We start from the raw sequence: 24428 nt of genomic DNA, 5'->3' as shown, positions 1-24428 counted from the left end.
AAGTACGAAGGAGGAGATAAAAATTGATCAACAAGCCAGCAGATGATAAAACACAGTTAAAATATCTTAAGCACGAAAAAGAGGCATATAGGCCAAAGGCCTTCCTAAGCAAAAAATGTTTTATTCTGGAAGCCAAAGGAGGCAAAGAGGGAACCAGACAAATGTCTGAGTGCAGTGGGGGTGGGAGCGATGAAGCTTCAAAACAAGAGTGGAGTCGCCCTGGTCCCTGCCAGATACTTCAGAATTTAGTAGGATTGAGAGAAAGGCCATGCGGGCCTATTCATTTGATCCACCATAACTGAACCTAGGTAACACTCTACCTCCATTACTCATATATAGGTATGGATTTATATCAATTTTATTAAATTTTGTCTTATTAATTGCTTGTTGTAATTTTAGATAAATTTGTGCTTATTGTAATAGCGATTTTGTCTGATGTACTCCTGCCTCGATCCATGGGGAGAGGCGGGACATATAAATAAATGTTTTATTTTATTATTATTATTACAACCCCTGATGTTATGTGGAGTCTTATACTGTATTTGGGATTTTAAATCATAAAATCAAAGAAATTTGTTCCAGACAATAAAAAAAAACCTTGAATCTTGTTCAGCATTTAAATATCTGTAGTGCATAACTGCTTTAAGCTCAATAATATCCATTTGTGACCTATTTAGTATGTGCTGTTGACTCATCCTGCACATGGCCATGCAAAACATGTATCATTTTGACCATTTGGGAATTTAAAATCTCTTTTCACTAGGCGGCTATTGTCCTACTACATAAGAGGTTCTCTGAAACAAGCCCCCCCCCCCCATTACCTTGCTGCTCCATCTGCTGCTCTATCTCCATTGCTTACTCTCTCTGCAGCATCATTATCACTTTCACTCTGCAGCATCATCATTCTGTAGCAGCATCACACATCATGCTTTCTAGTACCCCAGTAATGGCACTCTTCTTCTCTTTGCACTGAAGCATACAGCCCTCCATTTTGTGAAAGCAAGGCAAGCAGTAGCAAAGTGTTCTCCTCACCCTTTCTCCCAGTAGCCCTGCCTTGGCATAACGATTGCATATGATACCACTGATAGGGAGTGTATGTCTTATGTTACAGGGAAAATGGGGTTGGTACATGCGTTGCATGGTTATTAGATACTGTACTCACTTTGAGCAAGAAAATCTTTGAGATAGGATTCATAATTCTTTGGAGACTGGCTTTTCCCATCATCTTGTGCTAAACCACTGCAGGGCACTGAGCTATAGAAGACAACTTGTGCTTTGGATCTTAAGTGGAGCTGCCACCATTGGCTCAGTAAAAGCTTGGATGGGCAAGTATTAATCAACAGCCAAAGAGGGAGGTGCTATTTGACTCCCTGCTTGCCAGCTAATTTTGTTTCTTGGCCTGAATCAGCTTCAGATCCATATTGAGCATAGCAGGGTTAGGACATAATAGTTAAATCTATTCCCAGGGAAATTGATTAGGGTCACTCTAGCCTCTGGCAAAGCTACTCTGCCCTTCATCTTCCACCCTCCTGCTACATCGTAGTTGAAGGGCTTAAAGCCAGTGTGCAACAGCTGAACATAGGAGATTGGTATTAAGTGTAGACCTCTTATGGAACATGACTTACTGCCATTAAGACAACCTGTATCTGAGATGAAGGCTTCAGCATTCCAGACATCAGAGTGCTCAACTTTTTTGTCTGAATGTATTACATAAATTGTTCTGGCAGCACATGTGGATTCTTAATTGCTACACAATTTTGTGTTGGGCACAGAGAAATTCAGCAACAGTTATGTTGGCTCCTAGTTGCCTCAGTCCCTTTTGATTATTTTGTTTTTTTTACCATGCCAAAAGGCATCTCCTCCAAAACGTAAAATGTTTTCCTTTTATTGTGTATGTTTTGTGTAGTTTAGTGGAGAGTATCATGCACAACCATTACTTGTAATTTTGATGCTATGCTTTAGGGTCTTGCAAACATTGTAGTAGAGGCAAATTTCACTTGCTTGCTAATGTCAGTTTTCCATCTGTATCTGCCAGCAAGTTTTGATTACCCTTTTGAAAACTTGAGTACTTCAATTCAAAATATAGAATTCTGTTTCTCCTGCCTGTTTCCTTTTGGATGATGCAGATGAACTGGAAGAAAGAAACCACTTTTAAAAAGCAACAAAGAGGTGGGGGAGAGCAGCCATCGCCTCATTTTTCCTTTTTCTTCTTCTCCAGTTTGGGGCATCCTTGAACAATAGAGAAGGTAGCATTGGGGACTACAGGTGTATGTGTTGTGCACTTTCAAATCATTTCCAACCTAAGGTGACCTTGTCATGGGGTTTTCTTGGAAAGATTTGTTCAGAGGAGGTTTGCCGTTGTGGTTGCCTTCTCCTGAGGCTGAGAGAGTGTGACTTGCCCAAGGTCACCCAGTGGGTTTTATGGCTGAGCTGAGAATCAAACCCAACAATCAAACCACTTTGCCACATTGTTTCTCCTTGATCTAGGGACTACAGGAAGAAGAGGAAAATGGCAAATATTACCTTACTTTTTTCCAACTGCAGGAGGATTCTTGGTGGATCTTCCCTCAGGAAATGCTTGTGTTGATAGAACTATACTAGGAATGTAGCCCACTATGAACAGTATAAAGTAGAAGGAACCTGTAGCACTTGTCCAGGCACCTTGCGTACTGTAGTTATGACACCAACAGTTATCTTCTCCTGGGGGAAGAGTTACATTTTCCTATTAAAAAATGTAAGGGCTTGTTCTTGCCGCATCAGTAACCTGAACACAACTACATCCACAGAGGAAGATGAGTGCACAAGGCATGGGTAGGTACTGCACATTTGTTGCATTAAAAACCAGTTGTGTAGAAAGGCCCTAATAAGAGATTAGTGTGCTACTTTTTAAAAACAATCATCAGTAGAGTTGCATACATGCAGGCAGTTGTAACTCAGGACTTGGAGAGTTAACTTTTTTAAAAGTATTTTTTTCTTTTATCGATTATAGAGTTTAAAAGTTATTCATTTTTTGTTATTTTTAGAATACAAAAACTTATTCCTCCTTGTGCTGCTTGTTACTGTTTTATAACTATTCGTTACATTAAAGGAACAACTATCATTATTGATAAGAATGGAAGCAAACTTGGAAAATGCTTTTTCAAATATCTCTGAAAATGCTTTTAAATGCCCAGAACAAATAATTTCAAATGGTAACTAGGTGCTAGTCATTAGAGCCATAAAGTAACTTCATGCCCAGTTGTTGCATTGCTTTTAAAAGGTGTTTTGTTATGCCCTCATTACTACTACTACAACAAATCATCTTGTTGCTAGTAACTGCATTGTTTATTATTAATTTCTTCCAAACTCTCTTATGACTGGTTTAGAGGCTTTGAATTGTGAACTTCCGGTGGCATGACAGTGTGTGGATCACCCTCTTAGAGAGGGCTCTTGAGAGTGATTGCTAGTTGGGGAGATGGGATTGGTTGGGGTGAGGTACCATCCGATCAAAAGTATCCCCCCCTCCCCATAAAGGGGAGGTAGAGGGGCTCCAGGTATTGCGCTTCAAATGAAAGAGCGAGAGATAGCCAACGGTGATACAGAGTAGCTGTAGATAGTTTTGAATAACCATGTCTGCAACAAGTAGTCGCAAGCTGCAGGTCTGTGACAAGAGCTCCACTTTTGGATAATTGAATGAAGATATTTGCCCTACCAATTTATTATACTTTCTGCATACACACTGTTGCCATCTAGCACCAACAGTCTGTTTCTCTAGTTCTTCTTTACCATTCTCCAAATGCTAATGCTGCTTAAAAAAAACCTTCCAGCTAGGTAGTGAACAAGGAAAAAAATGGAGAGGTGTAAAAAGAAGCTTCTTTAGCTTTGTTAACCAGAGCATGCCTATAGTTAGAAATTTAACGAGCAAAGGAAAAGTGACTGGATCTGAATAATGATATTTTGAGACGAACATCTCCAAATAAATTTGGATGGCTCTGGAAAACTCTGAAAAGTACTCTACAGAAAATAAGCAGGATCTGGCTGGATATAATGACATTAAATTCTTAATATAAGCGAACAATATTCTAAAAACACAACAGTAATAACTTTGTGACTTGAATAGTGTTAACGATGTTTGAGAAAGAAGTGGGACCAAATGTACTGTTGGGGTTGTATTGATTTGGAGACAATGTATAATGCCTTCACTAAAGATAGGAAGTGATGAGTGTCCATCATGTGATGCATTCTTCTAGTCAGCACAGTAACCTATAGTTCCTGTAAAGGATTTCCACATCAGCAAATAGGAGTGGACTACTAGCTCATAAATGTCACAGTAGACATAGTAGACATGGAAGTACAAAAGTACCAACAGTATTTAATGGAATATGGTGTGTAAATACAGCTCCTACTTGTTCTGGACAAACGAAAGTCGAGGAAACAAAGAAGGACATGCTATTTTTAGAGCAAGTATCTGACTAAGAGGAAGGAAATGTTTGAGACTGTGAAAACAATTGACCATGTTAAGAGAAAGTAACCATGAACTGCTGGAAGTCCATGATTCTAAAATAGGAAGAGGGAGGGTAGCAGAACAGCAATGAATGTTAAGAGCTGGAAACTTAAAAAAAAAAAGCTAGAGAATTAGATTCCTATGGTTGGAATGTTCTTTTTCTTTTGAAGGAAGTTTCCCTGATAGCAATCAAAGCTTGATAGACTTTCTTGAAAGAGTCAGGGCAACAAACAAGACCTTTTTAAAAAATGCTAAAACAAGACAGGCTTCCTTAGGAGATTATTACATGAGGCTAAAAATTGGAACCACTTATCAGAGGACATCGCGTTCATCCTGCTGCTGACTTGCATTCAATTTGTTACTGTTGTGCACTTTTATATTGACAGGTAAAACTTGTCAATAAGCTCTCAGTCTCAGTGCTATTCCATTTCTTCCTTGTTATAGTAGGTCCCTTACAGTTTTTCTTCTCAGGCAGTGATGTGGTGTGAGGGTATGATCCCTCTCCTCTCCCTGTCACAACAATTGCACACAGCAACCCCATGCTTTGGGAGGGGGGAGGAGGAGCAGCTCTGGCTGCCAACATCTTCCCAAAGCCGTTAGGCTTCAGAAAGTTGTTGGCTGCACAAAGTTGTTGGCTGCACCGACTGCTTGACCTCTTCTTCCCAGAGTATGGGGCTGCTGTGTGAATGTGCACACAGCAACATCGAGCTTTGGAAGCAGGGAGAAGGAGTAGCCCTGGCACTAACACTTTCTCAAACTGGACAGCTGTGTGCACATTCACACAGCAGCTGGCTTCAGGAGGTGGCTGGCAGCTGCGACAAATTGTCTTCCCCCCCCTTGTCCTGGAAGCTGGCATTGGGCAATGCGGGGAAAAAGAACACATGACCATGGATTGCCAAAGTGCTCTTATGTGAGTAAATGTGATAAGACATGATACATGAGTGGTCTTTGTGGGCATCCGGTTTGTCAGGTCAGTAAGTTTTGTGCTATCCTTTTCACCAGCTATAGGCATTGTCTGTTACAGGTCCAATGCTTATGTTCAATGCAGCCCTTGCCAATGTCAGTGCCTTCTCCTAGCCTTACCTTAGTGGTGGCAAAAGGTGATATAGCAAACAAATCAAACAAACTGGTTGAGCCAGCAAGTGCTACTTGATGTCCAGCACAGAGATTCAGGTTCCCTAAGTACCCCTAAGCAGGGTATCTGGCATTGTGGAGTAATCATTTTCTAATTTAACAGATTTGGTGAAGAGTGCTGCTAATGAGCTTTGGCAGCTGCAGGGTCTAGGTAACCAAGATAAAAAATAACCGATACTGATAATCAGAATAATAGAGCTGGAACCCAAGGGGCCATCTTGTCTAACTCTCTGTTAATTAGGGAGCACTTAGAGCAGGGGTAGGCAACCTGCGGCCCGCGGGCCAGATGCAGCCCGGCGAGGCCTTGGGACCAGCCCCAGACCAGTCCTGCCGCCGATTGCCGCCAGGGCCTTTGGCGTCTCGCGTGAGGGGCATGGTGGGGCAATTATCTATAGAAGCCTCAGAAACATGCATTTATCTTAACATTTTTTTAAAAATCAGCAATTTTTTTTGCGTGTCCTCCATTTTTTATTTAAAAAGTGCCCTCCATTTGAAAATTTTGTCCTACATTTGTCCCGGTTTATTTATTTATTTATTTATTTATTAAAAAAATTATTTAATTATTTATTTTTTGGCTTCGGCCCCCCAGTTGTCTGAGGGACAGCAACCCGGCCCCCGACTCAAAAGGGTTGCCTACCCCTGACTTAGAGAATGCTTAGTTCACTATGAAGCAATATAGAAATGTAAAGTGCTATTGCTAGTTGAGGAACTTATTGTTAAAGCATATCTGACAGGTGGCCACCTAACCTCTATTTAATAGAATCATAGAGCTGGGAGAATGATTGGTTGGCTTTTTCTTTTACCTCTGTTCTCTGAGCTTTCCAGCCATCATTCCTTCAGCTTTGTGTTAGTTTTCAGATCTTTGCACCTTCAAGCAACATTTCCTTCCCATATCCTTTCTAAAAATAGCATATTATAGGTGATGTTCTAGCAGGGATCGTCTTGTAAGTCTGATCCAGACTTACCTGCTGATACCCCACAAGTAGATGCTTTGGATCCATTTTTGCACATAAGACTGGAAATGTTGGATTTATGCTGAAACATCCTCTGCTGTGGGGGGGGGTACCTTTACCTCAGTGACTGTGTTTGGCAGTCATGGTTTTCTTCTGCTCTTTGCTTGGGAATGAGTTTGGTTCTGACTAGAGGGAACAACCAAGGCCTTGGGTCTCCTAACATTGCATCATACCAATTAAACTTGGATCTCTTATCACATCAGATACCTATTGTGATAATAGAAGTCTCTTATTTATTGATATGCTTGCTTCCCTATCATCCCAAGACCTCTAACTGATGTTAGATGGCTCTCCTTATTCACCAAATGTGTGTGGATGTTCCTTCTGCTTCTGCAGGATCACATGAGACCCAGTCAAGCTTGACTATTGTTTTGCCAGCACCTACTGAGAATGCTGTGATTCTGAACACACTCAAGCTAAATTGGCAATTGCCTCTCTCTGTCAAGGTGTATCTGTCATGCCTTATTATCTTCTGGCTTTCACCTGTGGGGGAGGTGCACAAGGACAGCTCTTTCTCTCTCCTGCCAGATTATTTGAGATTGGGAACTGATCCTGTATACATTACCTTAAGTCTGTGTTAGCCTGTTTCATTAGTGGAATAAAGACATGAGGATATCTGCCCTTGGCAAACATATGTCTGAGCTAGCTTTGCTTCTGTTGGGGAATCTGCTCTGTTTTTCAAGAGTGGCTGCCCTCTTCATCTTCGGGAGCTTCCTCTTGTCTGAGCAATTCCATGTCACCTTTCACATCATATATATCAAAGTAAAAACATAAGAGACAGACAAGTGAGCAATAGAAGAGAGAAGAATGAGGTAGGCACTGATGAGAGACATCCCAAGAGAATGAAAAAATTGCAAGGAGCATGCCGGGGTTCCTTGCCATTTTTATCCTGATGGAGGAAAAACGGTTTCTCTTAGCCCCACTTGAGGTTTGCCTTTCACTTTTTTTGTTACCTTTCCCCCCAATCTGTTGCTGCCGTGGAGAAGAAGAGAGAGGTTCAGCCACAACCTGAAAACAAGCTATTGCCTAATAATCCAGGCTGGTTCCGGCTTGGACAAGCTTTCAGGAAAGTATGGGAGGGTCTGTGTCAGCCTTTTGTGATAGGCCTGCAAATAAGTTGCCTTCAGTGACTGGCAGCCTCCTTTTCCTGCCCTCCCTCCGTCTCCCTTTGTTTTGCCATCATGTGATCCCCTGCCCCACCACCCCTTCCCTGAGGGTGCTGATGGGAGGCATTGTTTCGTAACCAGCTGCCCCACTTAACAGAGCAGTTGTTTTGTGGACTTAGAGGAAGTGTTCCACTGAGGGGAGCCTGTTTGCACAGCATCCCTAATAGTTCTCTACCTAATCTCTAAATAGAGGTCATGTTGTCTTGGTATTGAACAGACTTCCAACTTGGCATCCCAGGATTTTGGTATATGAAGGACCTTCAAGACAGATTTTGCTGTGCCTGAAGAAGCAGCTAGTGTTGACAGAGGGGGCTTTTCAAGTGCTATGGAGGATCTCTGCAGTTGGGTGTAACGTGGTCCATACCGATGCATTCCCGGGAAAGGGAGAGGAGGCGAAACAAGCGTGCTCTGGAGCTGCGCTCGGCCCTGTGCTGGCTGGGAACTCTCTTTGGCTTCCAAGACAGGTGGAGTCCCAAACGGGGGCCGTGTTTGTTTTTGACACCAGGGGCAAAGTCCCCCATGAGCCATCGGGTCAGTCCTTCCCTGCCACCCATTCTGACCTCTTAACTGTATGCTTCCAGCTGCAGAAATAACAGAGCCACCAGGTGGACCCCAAGGTTTGAGGGCCACTGCATGGATGGTAAGCAACAATGAATGGGGTTTGAGATGGGGGTGAAGGGCTGGTAGGTTCTTTCTTTCCCTCCCACATGCTCCTCTGGTGTTGGATGGATCAACTTCTTGCAAATTGGTATATGCTGAGAAAAAGGCTCAGCTTTATAGGTCACTTATGAATTTTGTGATCCTACCTATGATACATAATCTGTTGTGATATATTCTTTGAACTCCTTACATGCAGCCTCTTCAAAAAATCAACAGCTTTGAGTGTTGTTACATCTAATGACTTAAATAGTTAGTCTTGAAGGGGTCATTCCTGAGGAATTAAATTTCCACTCTATTTTTGAGTTCATTCTCTTCCTCGTTCCCCAGATCTGTGTACCTTGATCACCTCAGAGCTGTTGCTTTATCTTTGAGCATAGCTGTGGCTGCATGTCTTTTATTATCACAGTGTAGTTCTATCTTTGTGGTGTCTTGCTGCAACTACAGTGCTAATTACTATTTTGAATACTGTTATGAAAGTAGATCCTGGCTATCTAATGATGCATTTAGAAATATGTTTGTTTGGCCTTCAGTGATACCTGTAGGAGGAATGCCTTTTTAAAAATTAAATGTGTTTGTGGATTTTTACTACTATATAGGCTAGGGTGTGTGCCTTCCAGTGATAGAGAGCATATTGGGTCCAGTACAGGACCTAGGAAACTCATACACCTCCCTTTGGAATTTGTAAAAAAATAAATATTAATAAAGAAATAACAACAACAACAACCCTCCATGCCTGTTGGGGAGGCAATTTAATATTTCTCCCCAGTCTCCCCCAGTCTATTGTTTTTAGTTGTTTTTCGGGCTGTGTGGCCATGTTCTAGGAGAATTTGTTTCTGACATTTCGCCAGCATCTGTGGCCTTTAAAGTGGAGAATGATTCTTTGCCCCATCCTGCAGGCCCAAACCCACTATACTATCAGCTCCATCTTCCTTGCTACAGCTTTCTTTTTGACCATTCTTTCTTGCAGTCCGCCCTAGAAGTAGTGTGCACACAGAGGACCCAGAGAAGGGTGCAAGACAGCTACTTCAGTCCCAGTCTTTGTAAACTGGCTCCTATGTGCAAATAGCTGGATCTACTCTCATGATAGGTTCACCTTAAGTCAGAAATGATTTGAAGGCACACAAGAACAACAACAACAACTTATTACAGTGCACCAGGAAATTAGTCATGGTGAGAAGAGAACAGTACCATCACCTAGAAAAACTCATTTGGGAAAATTCTGAAGCCAATCTTAGGAATGTAATATTAAGTGGGATTACTTGGGGGGGTTGAGTAAACCTTACCTTTGGCATGAATTTTACAGTGCAGCTGTATCTGGCAGTGTGAGAGTTAAATTAAGATATTCCCCCAACACAAGGGACTTCCCTCTTTACAAGGTTTCCAAAACAACAGCAACAAAAAAACCCAACATCATTTCGACTAACAAGCCCCTTGAGATGAAAATGATGACTCTGGCATGCAACTATTGTGTAATCTCTGAAGAATCCTTATACATCCTAAGAGGCCTGGTCCAAATCATACCCAAGCCGCCGGCATCACTTCTCTCAAATGCTGCCAATGCTCAACTCTACATTTTTCCACCTCCCCTAGTGATACATTGCCTTGGTATAATTAACACAGGACACTGTAATGTATCTAGAATAGTAAATCAATCAGTAAATGAACTAGAAAGAAACTGGGAGATTTAATGTAGCCAAGTGGAAGAAGTACAGTTGTCCCTCCATATTCGCTAGGGTTAGGGGAACAAGACCCCCGTGAATATGGAAAAACCGCAAATAACAAAACCACTGTTTTTACCTGAGAGGACACCTCTCTAGGAATCTCTAGATCCTGCAGTGCAACTCTGTGGTCAACATCCAACATACACTGACCATAGAATGGCACTGGAGTAGCTACAAATGGTCTTTCAGTGCAACTTTTAGTTAAAGTTGACCACAGAGTTGCACTGGAGGACCTAGACAGTCCTAGAGAGAACATATTGATGAAATCCGTGAATAATCAAATCCGCAAATATCAAAGCCACAAATATGGAGGGATGACTGTATACTATTTTTAACACCATTTCTTTTCCACCTCTAAAAGATTTTATGACTTAAATACCAAGTCTGCAGTTAAAGTCAAGTCATGAAGTGGCATTTATTTTATTTGGGGTTTGCAATATCTTTAGAGGAGAGGACTTAGTTTACATCACATCTTTCCTTCAGGGAACTTAGGATACTTGGCATAGTTCTCCAAAACAATCCTATTAAGTTAGTTAGATTAGGTAAATTGAGAGAATGATTTGCCTAAGACTATCCAATGAGCTCCATGCTGAGTAGGGATATGAACCAGGGTCCCTCCTTCGTCCAACACTGTAAGCACTACACCACACTTGCTGTGCTGTTTATCGAGAGCCAAAATAGGAAGGCTAGGATACATGGACTGCAAATCAGCATCACATAACTACATCCAAAAGTTGAGTCCCAGGATCTGTGTGCTGAGCAGGGGCCTCATTTTGGGGGGGGGGGGGGGTATAGGAAATGTGGACTGCACCAGGTGACACCCTAAGGATGGGTGATACCACTGCACCTTTTGGCAGAAATGGGCTTTGGTGTTCATTTGCATCCTTTTAATAAACTGAAGAGATGGTGTGCATCGGGTGAAGCTCAGTGGAAAAAGAAAGGAAAGGCCCCAATTTTTGATTTAAAAAAAAATAACTTTAAATTTTTATTTTTATTTTAAAAAATACTTTTATTATTTTAAATTTTTCTTTAAACCATCACCTCTTACCAAATTTTCATTTAAACTGCATAAAACTATGTACATTTAAGTATTTAGTCTGTGTGTATGGTATTGTAATTTAAAGGTATAATTTTAATTTTGCCCGTTCTTTATATTACGATTATTGCCATTACATTCAGTAATATACAGGAATAACTATTTGTCAGTAACATTAATACAAAAAACATTGCTAAGGATTCTATATGGTGTGGTATGGGAGGAGGGCATTGGAAGACTGAAACCATGAGTTACCACACTAGGTGACACCAATCCTGATGATGCTACTGGTGCTGAGCCACAGGAAATGAGAGTACTGTACAGTGCCTCCAGATTCAAATATAAGCATTTTTCCTCACGAATGGTCACTTCCCCCACCCCTAATATATGGATTACATTGTAGATCAAAAGATGTAACATCCATGTAGGCATGAGCACTTGGAAAAAGCCTATGAGGAAAGCACAGCCCTTGGCTCACATGTTCCTGCCTCTCCTCAGATATTTTTGAGATCCTGAGGGCTACTCCAGCGTCTTGTGGGTTGTTAATAAATGTTTTGAATTATTTTAACACCAGTCCTCCAAAGGGATGCAGAGGGCAGGTTGCCATATTTTTCGACCTGCTACTGACTGTTTTATATAAACAACCGAGAGAGGCCTTTATTTAAGCAGAAGACAGGGAGTCTTGGAGATGTCTCATCCATAGGGTTGGTTGAGATCGATTCAAGGGCAGTTAACAGCAACAAAAATGAAGTCAACTTCTGGTTTATTTTCTGGTTAAATAAAGACTTCAGCAGGGCCTAAAATAGACTGAGGAGGCCCAGAAATGTGGTGGTGGGAGGATAACACAAGAATCTGCCTTATAATTCAAGACGGTTGGTCCATCCAACTCAGTACTGTCTACACAAGACTTTCCCCAAACTCTTTGCCTTCCAAATGTTTGGGATTATAGTTCCCATCACCTCTGACCATTGGCTGTGGTATCTTTGGCGTATGGAAGTTGTAGTTCAAAACATCGGTGAGGGGACACATACGACATCTGGCTTCTGCTGACTTCCAATGGTCTCCAGTTTTCTAGACAGAGGTCTTCCCCAGTCCTACCCAGGAATGCCATAGATTGAACCCAAGATTCATTGCTTACAAAGCATATGTTCCTCCACTGCAAGTCTAGTGCTTCCACCACCTCCCCCTGCTCATATGGATAAAGTGAACAATGAATATTTCTTCAGGCCAGAATAACCTCTGAGTCCCACATCTTCCCTTCTGATGTGGAATGTGGTTCACATCCTTGAGTAATCTAGATTTTGTTTTTACTTTATACAGTAGATACCATCTGCCCTGATACACAAATGCTCTGCAATGGGCAATTTTCTAAAGCTTATGCTAGTTTCTTCTCTACCACAAAAACCTACGTTCTGTAAAGTACACTGTAACTTTCATCACTAATACAGATTTCCTTTGTATCTCCTTTACACCAAGTGTGTTATGAAGGCCTATGGCAGTGCAGAGGTAAAGTGCCATATGGAGATTGAAATCTCCGCCCCAAAAATTTCTTACAAGAACGAGTTGCAAAGAAATGAAACGTAATCATCAAATAATGCTTCGTGTTTCCCATGTGCATGGAAATCATATGCAACTGCAATTACATGTGGATTATTGGTGACCTTTCGGCTTTTGCAGCTTTCTCAGGGTGCCCTTCTGTGCTGAACAAGATGCTCTCTCCCTTGGTGAAAAGCATTTGCTTTGTTCTTCTCAGAGGGGAAGAGAGGTGAGGCAGTATGTCTGATTAAAGCAGACTCTGCATGGCAAATGAGTCTATAAAACTGATGGCAAAAATTCTCAGAGTCAAAAGGTTTGTGCAGAGCTCAGTGTCATGAAAGTCATTGCCTGGTCTGGTTGTTTGACGACTTTTGGTTCATCCACCAGTGATATGGGCTGCCAATTGTGTCTGGGAACAGGGAGAGAAAACAGAGATACCAGAGGCTTTGAAAGATTACTGTAGCTGCATCTCTATTAGCCCCCTATCCTCTGGTGTTTATCTTGGCATAGGTCAGTGTGTTAGGCCCTTGTGCAATTGGACACGGCTGAGCAGTTCCATAAGCTGGATTTGTGAACTCTGACCAACCTGACATTAATAGAAAATGCCTTCATAGGTTGCTTTTTGCAATGGGTGTTTTCAATTCAAATGTTATCATGGAGAACTACTTTTTGTGAAAAGTACTGTAACACCTTTGTCAAAATTAGATACATCCGTCAGTTTCTCCTCTTTCCTATGTTACTGTACTTCCATTCAGCCAACAGTTTAACAGCATTGGTGCCATTCTTGTTCAATCATGGTCTGAACAAATTTGGAGTGTGGCTGTGGTTGAAAATGTTAGTGAGTGGGCAGGAAGGCCTAAATCGGGACTGAGGCAGCTCCTGGATCTTTCTCCTGACTCTGTGGGCTTCTTCAAACACAACTAGCAGAAGAAACTGATTCCAAGTAAGGTACAAGAGCCCTCTAGTGAGCAGGCGAAGGAAATTTTCAGGCATATCTCTGGTAGAAATTCATTGAAACCAAAATGTTTCTCTTAGAGGGCCCAGCTCATTTACATGATAGTTAAAATGTATGTATTCTTTTAATTCAAGACAATGGGCTTAAAACAACATTTGAAATATTTGAATAGTTAAACAAATGTGTAACATTCTAGCTTTAAGTCAGTACATTTTTCCTTTCCAGATGGGGACCTACAATTTAAACCCAGCAAACTATATGGGGCCATTTTTTATCCTTTTCATTCTCTTTTTTCTTACTCCTTCTCCTTCTTTATAGCTTGTCTAATTCATTATTTCGCCTAATGTACTCTCCATGCCTGACCCACTCAATCTGCTTTTACTATTTGCCTCCTTTGCATTAAAAATAAAGTTTAGAAGAAGAAGAAATGCCATGGCCTAGCTTTGGATCCTGACACTCCAATTGAATTTCAATGCTTTAAATGACCAATAAACAGAGTTGGATGATGTTACTAGAAAACCATCTACCGTATTTCAAACCCTGTATACAAATGCCTCCCCATGTAATCCAGACTGTAGTTCTCTTTTCTCTAATTTGTAACTTGTGTAGTTGAGTCCCTATCAATTTGGAAGTGAAATAGGGCCACCAAAAATAATGCAGTCCCTTCTGCATAGATGAGGAATTCCTTAGGTATGCAGAAATTTTGATCTGAAAGAAAAATAGCTGACTGAAATTGCATAAAGCTTCTAGGATGTTTGAAATGTTTGAGGTGTTAAGCAAACTTCCCCAGCCAGATGTTTTGAGCTGCAGTTTCCATGATCCCTTACAATAGGCCATATTAACTGGGCAAGTGGGAGTTGTCCAAAACATCAAGTATGGGGAGACTAATATAGAGACAGTACTGAAATAACTGCTCCCTGTGTCTGTGGGTAGACATTTTTTGGTTCACTCTGAGCAACAAAGACAAGAACTCCTGTCTTTGCAGGCCTGGCAGTTGGAAGCAGGCTGCTTGCAAGTGCTAGGATGGAATGCTAAAATCTGGATGCTTTCATTGTTTTGTTCTGCAAACAGGAAGTGGAAAAAACAGGTCCAAACCAGGAATGGGGAACCTTTTGCCCTCCAGATGTTTTGTACTTCAACTTCCATAACACTTTGCCTTTGGCTAGATTGAATAGGGCTGATGGAAATTGAAGCTCAAAGCATCCAGAAGGCCAGTGTTTTCCTTTCCCTGGTCAATCATATCTGGAGTTGAATAGGCTGTGTGAATATATGGCTGAAGGCAGTTTAATCATAGAAATTTGATGGTATCATTTGACAGTGGAGAGCAGAGAGGGTGAGAGTACTCCAGGGGATATTTACCACAAGCCTTACATACTGTCTTCCTCATGCTCTATACCAGGTTGGACTGCCGTTCCTATCAGCCTTAGGCAGAATAATCAGTTGTGAGGGATGATGGGAGCTGGAGTCCAGCATCTGAAGGGTCAGAAATTGCCCACTAATGGTCTATAGTGATAAAGTGCTTGGGTTAAAGACTGACAGCCAATCCCACCCTGAGCCCTTTAGCATTTCGTAGTGGGCTGGGAGCACATTTCAGCTAGACTGAAAAGTAAAATGATAAATATAGGCTCCAAACAAAGCTATAAGCTTTCTGTTCCTGAATTCTTTGGAGCTGGGTGTATGCTGCATAATTTTGTTGCAATTTCTCACTTCATCTTTCTGCATAGAATGTCATTGCAGTCCCTGGGAGTAGACACAAAATATAGATCTCTGACTTTTAAAGTTCGTCTTTTGTTTGTTTGTTTCGGAGGAAAGGGGAGAGAAGAGAGACGGGCAGATAGTAAATGAATGATGTCTGGACTTTGCTTATGACCTCTAAATTGCTAGTAGGCTGAACAAAGCACAGAGTATGATCACACATTCCTCTCAGATGGTACAACCAGCAGGTTAAGTGGCATTTTCAAGACGAATCTCTGCCAAAGCAATGGACTTGAATCCCCATGCCAGGAATGGAGGTCTTTAGGGCCTTTTGTGCCCAACCAAGAGTGGCAGGAGGTGAATCTGCCCTTCCACAGCCTTCTTAGTTCAGTTCTATAACTGGACCTGTAATATGGAGGAGAAATAGCTGGCTACAAGAAGGGCCATTGCTCAGTAGTTGAGTGTATGCTTTCCTGTACAAAGCCATGGCTTCAGTCCTAGGCATCTCCAGTTAAGGCTGGGGAAGAGATTGCTGCCTGAAACTCTGGATAGAAGCTGCCAATCAGTGCTAGCAATGCTGAGCTGGATGGTGTGACCTTGAAAGAATAAAACAGCTTCCTATGTTCAAGTGCTTAGAAGGTATTTATATGGTGTATGTACCGGTACAAAATCTCAATAATGACTTAAAAGAAATGTATTAAAACAAAGCATGAAGCAAAAATTTGCAAAACAGTAAGGCATTGATGGTGAGAATGTAAAAAGCTAGGGGCTTAAGTTAAGCTTGTTGGATTTTTTTAAAATGCAGAGCTAGCTGAACACCTCCACACTGGCATTTTATTGTGTAACATTGTATAGGTTTGAAAACTTGCTTTTAAAAAACATACCACAAAATAGTATAAGCATTTTTCCCCAAAGAGACTCTTCAGGCTGGATGCTGTGGAAACACTTGCGGAATAGCAGACGAGATTCAAAATGAGCAAGTGCATAGTGTTCCACATTAGGATAAAAAAATTCCTAACTGTGCGCATACACTGATGGGATCTAAATGAGCTGTCACTACTGAAAGCGAGGACTCGAGGTCATAGTAGAAAGCACACTGACGTCAGCTCAGTGTGTTACTGTGATGGGGGGAAAGGCTGATTTGATACTGGGAATTACTATGAAAGGGACTGAAAATGAAACAAGTGTATTATTATGTCCCTGGTGTGCCTTCACTTTGAGTGCCATATGCAATTCTAGTGGCTGGATTTTAAAGATGAGATTGTAGAAGAGGAGGAAGTGCAGAAATGGATGGTTGAAATGTTTGGGTGAGAGGAACTTCCTTTGAAGACAAGCTTGGGGCTCACCTTTACTTAGTTTATAGAATTAGGAAGGGTGTTAAGGCTGATGAGGAGAAGCGAGAACATTTCTCTTTCAAAAATCTGAAACTTGAAGTTATTCAGTAATTTGCTAGGCAGTAGCTGCAGAACGATTGAAAGTAAGTATTATTTTGTGCAGTGCGTGGTCAGTTTAAGAAATTAATTGGCACAAGGAAGTTTAGACAGCCACTAATGCAATCAGGGATTCATCTGTGGAAGACGCATGACTGGGTGAGGAACCTATGGCCCTACAGATGCTTAGAACTCCACAGATGTTGCCCTGGATTTCCTAGAAAGAAGAAGCATACCTGAGCATGACTAGGATTGATGGGAGTTGGTTTTCTTCTAGTAAATCTAAGGCAATGGATGAGGGGTATTACAATTTGTACTCCCAAAAGCCCTGTGAGCTATGTTAGGCTGGGAGTGTGACTTTGCCAAGCACTTACACATTGAGCTTATGGTTGAGGATGGATACAGGTCTACCTAGACCAGTTCACCTCTTCATCTACTCCACCGCATAGATTCTCCTAATTTGAGTTGGGAAACAGAAGGGATAATACATGATCTAGCAAAGTGTACCTTTAAAGGAGGATATGAATACATATATAATGTACACTTTCAGTGTACAAAAGTTCTATGAAGAGGCTCTTGGCCTGTAGAAGATCACTCTTACGTGGTCACACCAGATAGTGTCATTAGGTAAGACACCTTTGCAATGCTGGAGGAAGATATGGTTGCTAATGGGCCATATTGGCCTCTAGGGCAATTTTATTCTATCCCATCTAAATTTTACCTAAAGGTTTGCCCTACAATTTCACTTGCAAGAGAAAAGAATGCACATGTGTGAGCATATACCAAAAAGTACATATATGACACCTGAGTACCTCATTTCTTTTTCTTTGTTTTTGTTTTTAGATGTATACATTTATATGTAATGCCATGTCGGACTGTTTTACATTCCAAAACTTGAACATTTCCCCCACATGATGGCATCATCTTTATTATGATGTCACATCAATTGCCTTCATAATGGGGGCTCACTTTGGGGAAGGGAATAACCTTCCAGACTCCCAGCTACAATCTGTAGAACAGAGTAGCTGCCTAGTATGCAGAATTGAATCCATCTTTGGTCTAGACCCCAGGAGAGATAATGGCTAGAGTTCAGTCAGGCACTTGGGTGTGATGCAAGAGTGGCCGCCCGCCTGAAGTGGGAGTCAGATTAGATCACAGCGCTCAGCCTGGCCTAAAGGCTTGGGATGTTCCTTCACCATCTGAAGTACCTCATGGCTTATGTAAGAGGTTAGTATTCTGGAGATGTAGGGGTGGGGGTAAAATGCTAATCTTTTTGGAGGACCATCCAAACCCGCTGTAGCCTCAGGAAGAGAAGAGGAGCTGCCCAATTTCCCTTATGTGGCAGCAGAAAATCTGCATGCAGGCTTGGGAGGAGGCTGCAATCTGTGGGGGAAGGTGTAAGCTGTAAGTAATATGGATAAAGCAGGAGACAAAGAGAAAGTAGGTCAGACAGGCTGAGCTGCAGCTCCACGTCTGCTTGTGTGCATGTCTTGGGGAAATCCAGTGTCTCAGTGCTGCAGTGTGAGGGAACTGGGTGGGAGGATTGTTTTGAGAACGTCTCTTCATATGGCATCTGTCTCGAGAGAATGAGGAGGCAAGTGGTGGCTTTGGGACAGTGCCTCTAAAAGAACATGTTTGAAAGGCCTCTCTATTTTTCTGTCTTCCCAATTTCATGCTATATGGAAAGGACAGAAAAAGCCTTTCCCCTGCTCTCAGAGGCACCAGTTCTACTCCATTCTTAGCTATCTGAGGAGTACTACATGGTTTGGGGCAAGAGGGTGGAGATCTGTGAGCCAAAAGGCCCCTGCAGTCAACTTCCCAGTACTGTGCTGTTTCTGGGGCTGGTACTGATTTGTTTAGCATGGCTAAGAAGTGCTGATTTGGCCAGTTCTATGCCTGCTCTCTTTTGGCCCTAATTAATGAATTAACATAGAGATGCTGGGGACTTGAGTAAAACTTGAGTCAATGTGAGAAAAAAATCGGGCTAGTGAAGGGTATAGTCTGGGGGACCACATTGGCAGTCCAGCATTGGATGCCAATCTAGGAATGTATAGTCTAGGACTGTATTGCCTTGCCTAGTTTTGTGCTGTAGTATTTGCCATTGTAGCATCTGCAGGGCTCGCTTATTTAGATTGAGAGCCAGGGTAGAAGAGTTTGGTGTCTGGTCTTTTAAGCTTTGCATATCTAGTCTGGCATGGAGCCTTGCCTTCTAAAGCCCAGCCCTGCAGTATTTCTAGAAACTGCCTCTTTTTCCCACAACCCCCTAAACTTTTTAGTTCATTTCATGTCCAAACCAAAAACTGTGGTAATGTAAGGACAATATCAGACTTGGATATTAACCAGACTAGCATAGGATTGTATCATCAGTTTTTAAAGAAACCTGTTAAATATATTGAATTAACTGTTTCAATGATAGGTTGCAGTTCTGTCAAAATCTACATAAAGGGTTGGGATACTGTATCCTTCATGACACTATTGGGCATTAGGGCAGAGGAAAGTGAGGGTGGGATTCATAGAGTACTCATCTGTCTCTCTGAAGGATCTGACAAATTTCATGGCTTTTACTGCTTATTGTCTCCCTATTTACAAGGTTCCCCAATCCCCATTAATAAAATAGCTGGAGGTGGTTAATTTAATTTCAGGTAGGTATAATGAATTGGATTTTTTTAATATGCTGCTGTCTTGAAAATCTCTTCAGGCATTGAATGTTGGCTTGGTTTAACAACTTCTCTGTTCACCTTCTAGAATCATCATTGTAAACATGCTTGCTGCCATTATACTCCTGTAGCTTTAGAAAGCCAGAACATATACTGTATGTAAGTTCCATATCTTGGTGTATGTGTGGGAGGATGTGTCTGCCTGCCTTGTAAGTACAGAGCAGGCCAAGGATACTAGACAGTTGCCCTTACATGGGCAGAAGACATGCTTCCAAGATTCCTTTGTTTCTAGGGGCTAAACTGGGTTGGGTGTTGACCTTATATACATCATAGAATCATAGAGTTGGGTGAGACTGCCAGGGTCATCCAGTCCAACCCCCTGCTTGCAGGAATACACAATAAAAGCACTCCTGACAGATGACCATCCAGCCTCTGTTTAAAAATCTCTAAAGAAGGAGACTCCACTACACTGAGGCAGTGTATTCTACTGCTGAAAAGCGCTTACTGTCAGGAAGTGCTTCCTCATGTTGAGATGGAATCTCATTTCTTGTCGTTTGAATCCATTGTTCCATGTGCTAGTCTTTAGAGCAGCAGAAAAGAAGTTTGTTCCTTCTTCAATGTGACACCCTTTCAAATATTTAAACATGGCTATCATGTCACCTCTTAAAGGTGTTTTCTTCAGGCTAGACATACCCAGCTCCCTAAGCCGCTCCTCATAGGGCAAGATTTCTGGACATTTCATCCTTTTAGTCACCCTCCAGCTTGTCAATATTCCTCTTGAATTGTGGTGCCCAGAATTGGACACAGTATTCCAGGTGAGGTTTGACCAAAGGAGAATAGGTTGGCATTATCACTTCCCTCAGTCTAGACACTATGCTCCTATTGATACAGACTAGAATCACATTGTTTTTTTTAGCTGCCACATCACACCGTTGACTCATTTTCAGCTGGTAGTCTACTAAGACTCCAAGATCTCTTTTACATGTACTGTCATCAAGCCAGGTATCATCCATACTATATCTGCCTAAGTGTAGTACCTTGCGTTTCTCACTGTTGAAATTCATTTTGTTACTTTTGGCCCAGCTTGTCAATTGGCTAAGGTCATTTTGAATTCTGATCCTGTTCTCTGTGGTATTGGTAACCTCTCCTAATTTGGTGCTATCTGCAAATTTGATAAGCATGCCCTCCATTCTATCATCCAAATCATTTATAAAGATGTCGAATAGCACTGGGTTCAGAATAGAACTCTGTGGCACCCCTTTTGACTTCACTGCTCAACACACTTTAAGGGCAGAAGAAGGATATGGTATACAGTGACCAGCCTGCTGGCCCATACAGCCCACATCCATCCATGCTGCCCAGTCAGTGGATTGGTTTTGCAGTCAGGTTGAATTCAAAACCAATACAAACCAACTTTAGGACCCTTTCTAGAATTGCCCTGGTTGCAGAGGAGTTGCTTTTCCCTGAGCAGAATTCAAAGATATAGCGTGTTAGTCTGTAAATTTCTCTACGTACTTTTCCGTGAGCAGCTCACCTGTGTCTGTGAAATGCTTAAAAGAGCCCTTGGCTCTCAGGACATTCTACCCTTTAGAATCACAGGGTGCTAGGATGTTGGCTGAGCCCCAGAAGGCTCTGACCATGGCCAGATTTTTCCTCTGAACTTCATTCTTGGAAGATGCCCCACCATTGCCAGTTCCAGAAATAAGTTTGGGATTCTGACATGAGAATCTTTTGTGAGGGAATTGCTGCCAGGGCATATATCCTCCAGTCTTGAAAGCTTAGTCCCTGAATTATGTTTTGTTACCTTCTAAGAAGGGCATCTTGATGAAAAATGTGTTTGTGCCAAGAGAACATGTGCTGTCCCCTGGATTTGGCCCTGCTCTTGATGTCTTCAGTGGGACCTGGCTTCTTAAAGGCCTTGTGAGGAAACCTTGGATGTAAGTAGAACGGAGTGGGGCCTCTGATTTTTCTCCAAAAAATTCAACAGTTGCCCCTTCTCACTGAAAGGATAGAAAGCCCATTGTGGGTTGAAGTTCTCTGTGGTGTTTGAGGATTGTGCACATATTGGGCCCCTGAACAAGTGACATGTTGGTAGGTCTGAAGTCAGATAGTTGTGGATTTCAAGCAGGGTTAAGCAGCTTATTTATTTCTGGGATGAGTTAGGAGCTCCAGTTGTCACAGGAACTTCCCAGGTAGATTACTGTTGGGTGCACAGCCACAGATCAACAGTTGCTCCATCCAATTCTCAATTATAATTGCCAAACCTTAAAGAGGGACTTGTGCACCTGTTCTCTGCCCTCCAGGAAACTGACTGCTTGGAAACTGTACTTGCTGTAATGTGTTATCTTCTGGCTTCCTGGTTTGGGAACTAACTAACTACACCATTTGTGACAGTTTTTCCAAGATGCCACAGAAAGTAATGAGGGTTGGCAAGGTTTAAAGGGATGCTTGCTTCCCACACAAGCCTCTCTGACTTTCAAAAAGTTTTCAGTAGCTCAGGTACTCAAGTAGCTTTCCCCCCTCTTAATGCCATTTCCCTACCTCTGCTTCTTTGCAGTGAAGGAGTTTCTTGCCAAAGCCAAAGAAGATTTCCTCAAGAAATGGGAGAACCCATCACAGGTATGGTGGTGCTTGTGTCTTCTTTTTTTCCCTCAGCATCATGGTTTGGGGCTTATTACACATGTTCTCTTTAGGCTGACTTTGAAGGTGACACTGGTGGATGGTGAGAAAACAACTGTGCAGCTTTCTAGGTGTGTTGAACTGCAAATCCTATCAGCCCTAGCCAGCAGAACTAATAGTGATGAATGCCAAGATTTGCAGTTCAGGGACATCTGGAAAGCCTAGCTGTTCCCACCCCTGGTGTCAGATTCTGTACGTTGTGCTTAAATCAATCTGATGGATCCATCGCCTAAGCCAGTACTATTGAAAACGGAGGTCCGTGGACTGATGCCAATCTGCAAGCCATTGGCTGCCAGACTAAGATGAGTTTCCAGGAAACAGTGCAAATATGGTACAAATGTGGTACTGATCCCTGGCACATCGGAAAAAGAATTGTTGATCTGCCACATCAGTTAGTCTGAGAAGCACTGGCCTCGGTGCTTGTAACATATTCACCACATATAGGAGCCCTGGTGGCGGAGTGGTTAAATGCCTGTACTGCAGCCATTCACTCGAAACCACAAGGTTGTGAGTTCAAGACCAGCAAAAGGGCCCAAGCTCGACTCAGGCTTGCATCCTTCCGAGGTCGCTAAAATGAGTACCCAGACTGTTGGGGGCAAATTAGCTTACTTGCTAATTAGCTTACTTGCTGTTCACCGCTATGATCTTTGGAATAGCAGTATATAAATAAAACAAATTATTATTAATTATTATATAATAACCAGAGCCTTAAAGCTGTTGCTTTGTCAGGGTATAGTCTTCTGCTTCTGCTTTTCATTAATGCCTGAGAAGGATAGTTTCAAGAATTTCATTCACTGCTGGTAAAACTGAAGACAAAAGGTCTTGATTCAATTTCCCATGCTAAGTTGCCATGCCAAGGAAAATGGGACTTTGAGAGAGATGTATTGTATGGTTATACTAGAGCAGGGGTGGGCAGTTACCTGAGGCCACACACACAACCTAGCCAGAGCTTGGGAAGCCCCCCTCCCATTGCATCCCTTTCCCCTCAAAATTTTTAAAATGCTTTTGACTTAACCCCCCCCCCCTCAAAATGCCCCCTGCATCTTCTGTGGGAAGCAATTTGGCCATCCTTTCCCAGATGTGTTGGGTCCAGGAGAGGCATGAAGTCACTTCTGATTTACTTTGGTTATAAAAGGGTGGTTAGAGGAACATGGCAGAATTGCTGCCACACCATCTAGAGAATACAGGTAAGCACTGGAATTGTTTTTTGAAAGCCCACATTTTCTTGAAAAAACCTCCCCACATAGGAGGTGTCCAGGCTTTGCAGAATTCAAAAAGAGCTTGTGTGACTTCATGTGGCCCCATAGCCTTTACTCTCCTATGTAGAAATAATTAGAAAGATAGAATGTAGATAGAGGTGAGTGAAAGAGAGGGAGGTTTGCAGGATTTATAGTGTAAGGACGTTATCACACGGGGGAAATTGGGGGTAATTGGAAGGTCAATGCAGTGTGATCCCGGATGCAATCATGCGGATTCACGTTATTGCATGAGAAGTTATCACACGTAATTGAAGTCAATGCTAGGTCAGTTTGAACCCAATCCAGGGTCAATCAAGAGATGTGTAAATTCGGTGAAATACAGAATTTACAAATCCTGTTCCACTCCAAAGTTGCATTCAATTCAAATTTGGCAGGTATGGATTTAGAGTTGCTATATCCTGGTTTTACCCGGGATTTTCACGGTTTTGGGGCCTCAGGAATGCCCCCGCCCGGTTTTTAATACATGTTCTGGGCCCAGCCTCCAGCAAAGGCCTGCAGTCATCCCCCCCCCCGCTGTTTTATGGGAAAGCTCCTCCTCCTCTGGTCTTGGCCAATGCTGGGGACGGAGGAGCTGAAACTCCGCCCCCTGAAGCCTCTCCCACTCCTCCCACCAGCTCCCTGTGACTCCGTTCACTTCCCTCCTCAGCTGGGGCGGCGGGGGCTAGTTGGCCTCTACTTTGCTTCTCAAGCAGGCAGGCAAACTCCTGGCTGAGGGTGGGGTGGGGACCGGTCAGATGCCTGGAGCCCCTCTCCGTCGCTCTGAAGGGGGTGCAGGCAGCAAGGAAGGAGAGAGAGAGAGGCCAGGCTCCCTCTGCTTCCTCTTTCCCCTCAACTCCTCCATGTTCTTGTCTCCTTCTTCTTCTTCTTGAGGAAGGGAAGGGAAGGGGGGCTGGACTTGCCTCTGAGGAACGATGGGAGCGCGCCTGCCTCCCTCCCTGCTCTTGTGTGTGTATACAACACAACAAGTCCAGCCCCCCTTCCCTTCTCTTCCTCCTCCTCAAGAA

General features: G+C 42.5%; 1 protein-coding gene across 2 annotated transcripts in view; it reads left to right on the top strand.

The window, feature by feature from the left end:
* Nucleotides 1-24428, top strand: part of PRKACA (protein kinase cAMP-activated catalytic subunit alpha) — a 78129-nt gene that overhangs the window by 37116 nt on the left and 16585 nt on the right. For both annotated transcript variants that reach the window (XM_042449053.1, XM_042449052.1), the window contains exon 2: nt 22044-22105. In XM_042449053.1, coding sequence (XP_042304987.1) covers nt 22044-22105 — 62 coding nt within the window. The remainder of the gene's footprint in view (nt 1-22043; nt 22106-24428) is intronic.

The sequence above is a fragment of the Sceloporus undulatus genome, chromosome 2 (genome assembly GCF_019175285.1).
Source record: "Sceloporus undulatus isolate JIND9_A2432 ecotype Alabama chromosome 2, SceUnd_v1.1, whole genome shotgun sequence".
Lineage (NCBI taxonomy): Eukaryota > Metazoa > Chordata > Lepidosauria > Squamata > Phrynosomatidae > Sceloporus > Sceloporus undulatus.
The sequence above is the reverse complement of the archived record's forward strand: the minus strand, read 5'-3'. Positions and strand labels throughout refer to the sequence as shown.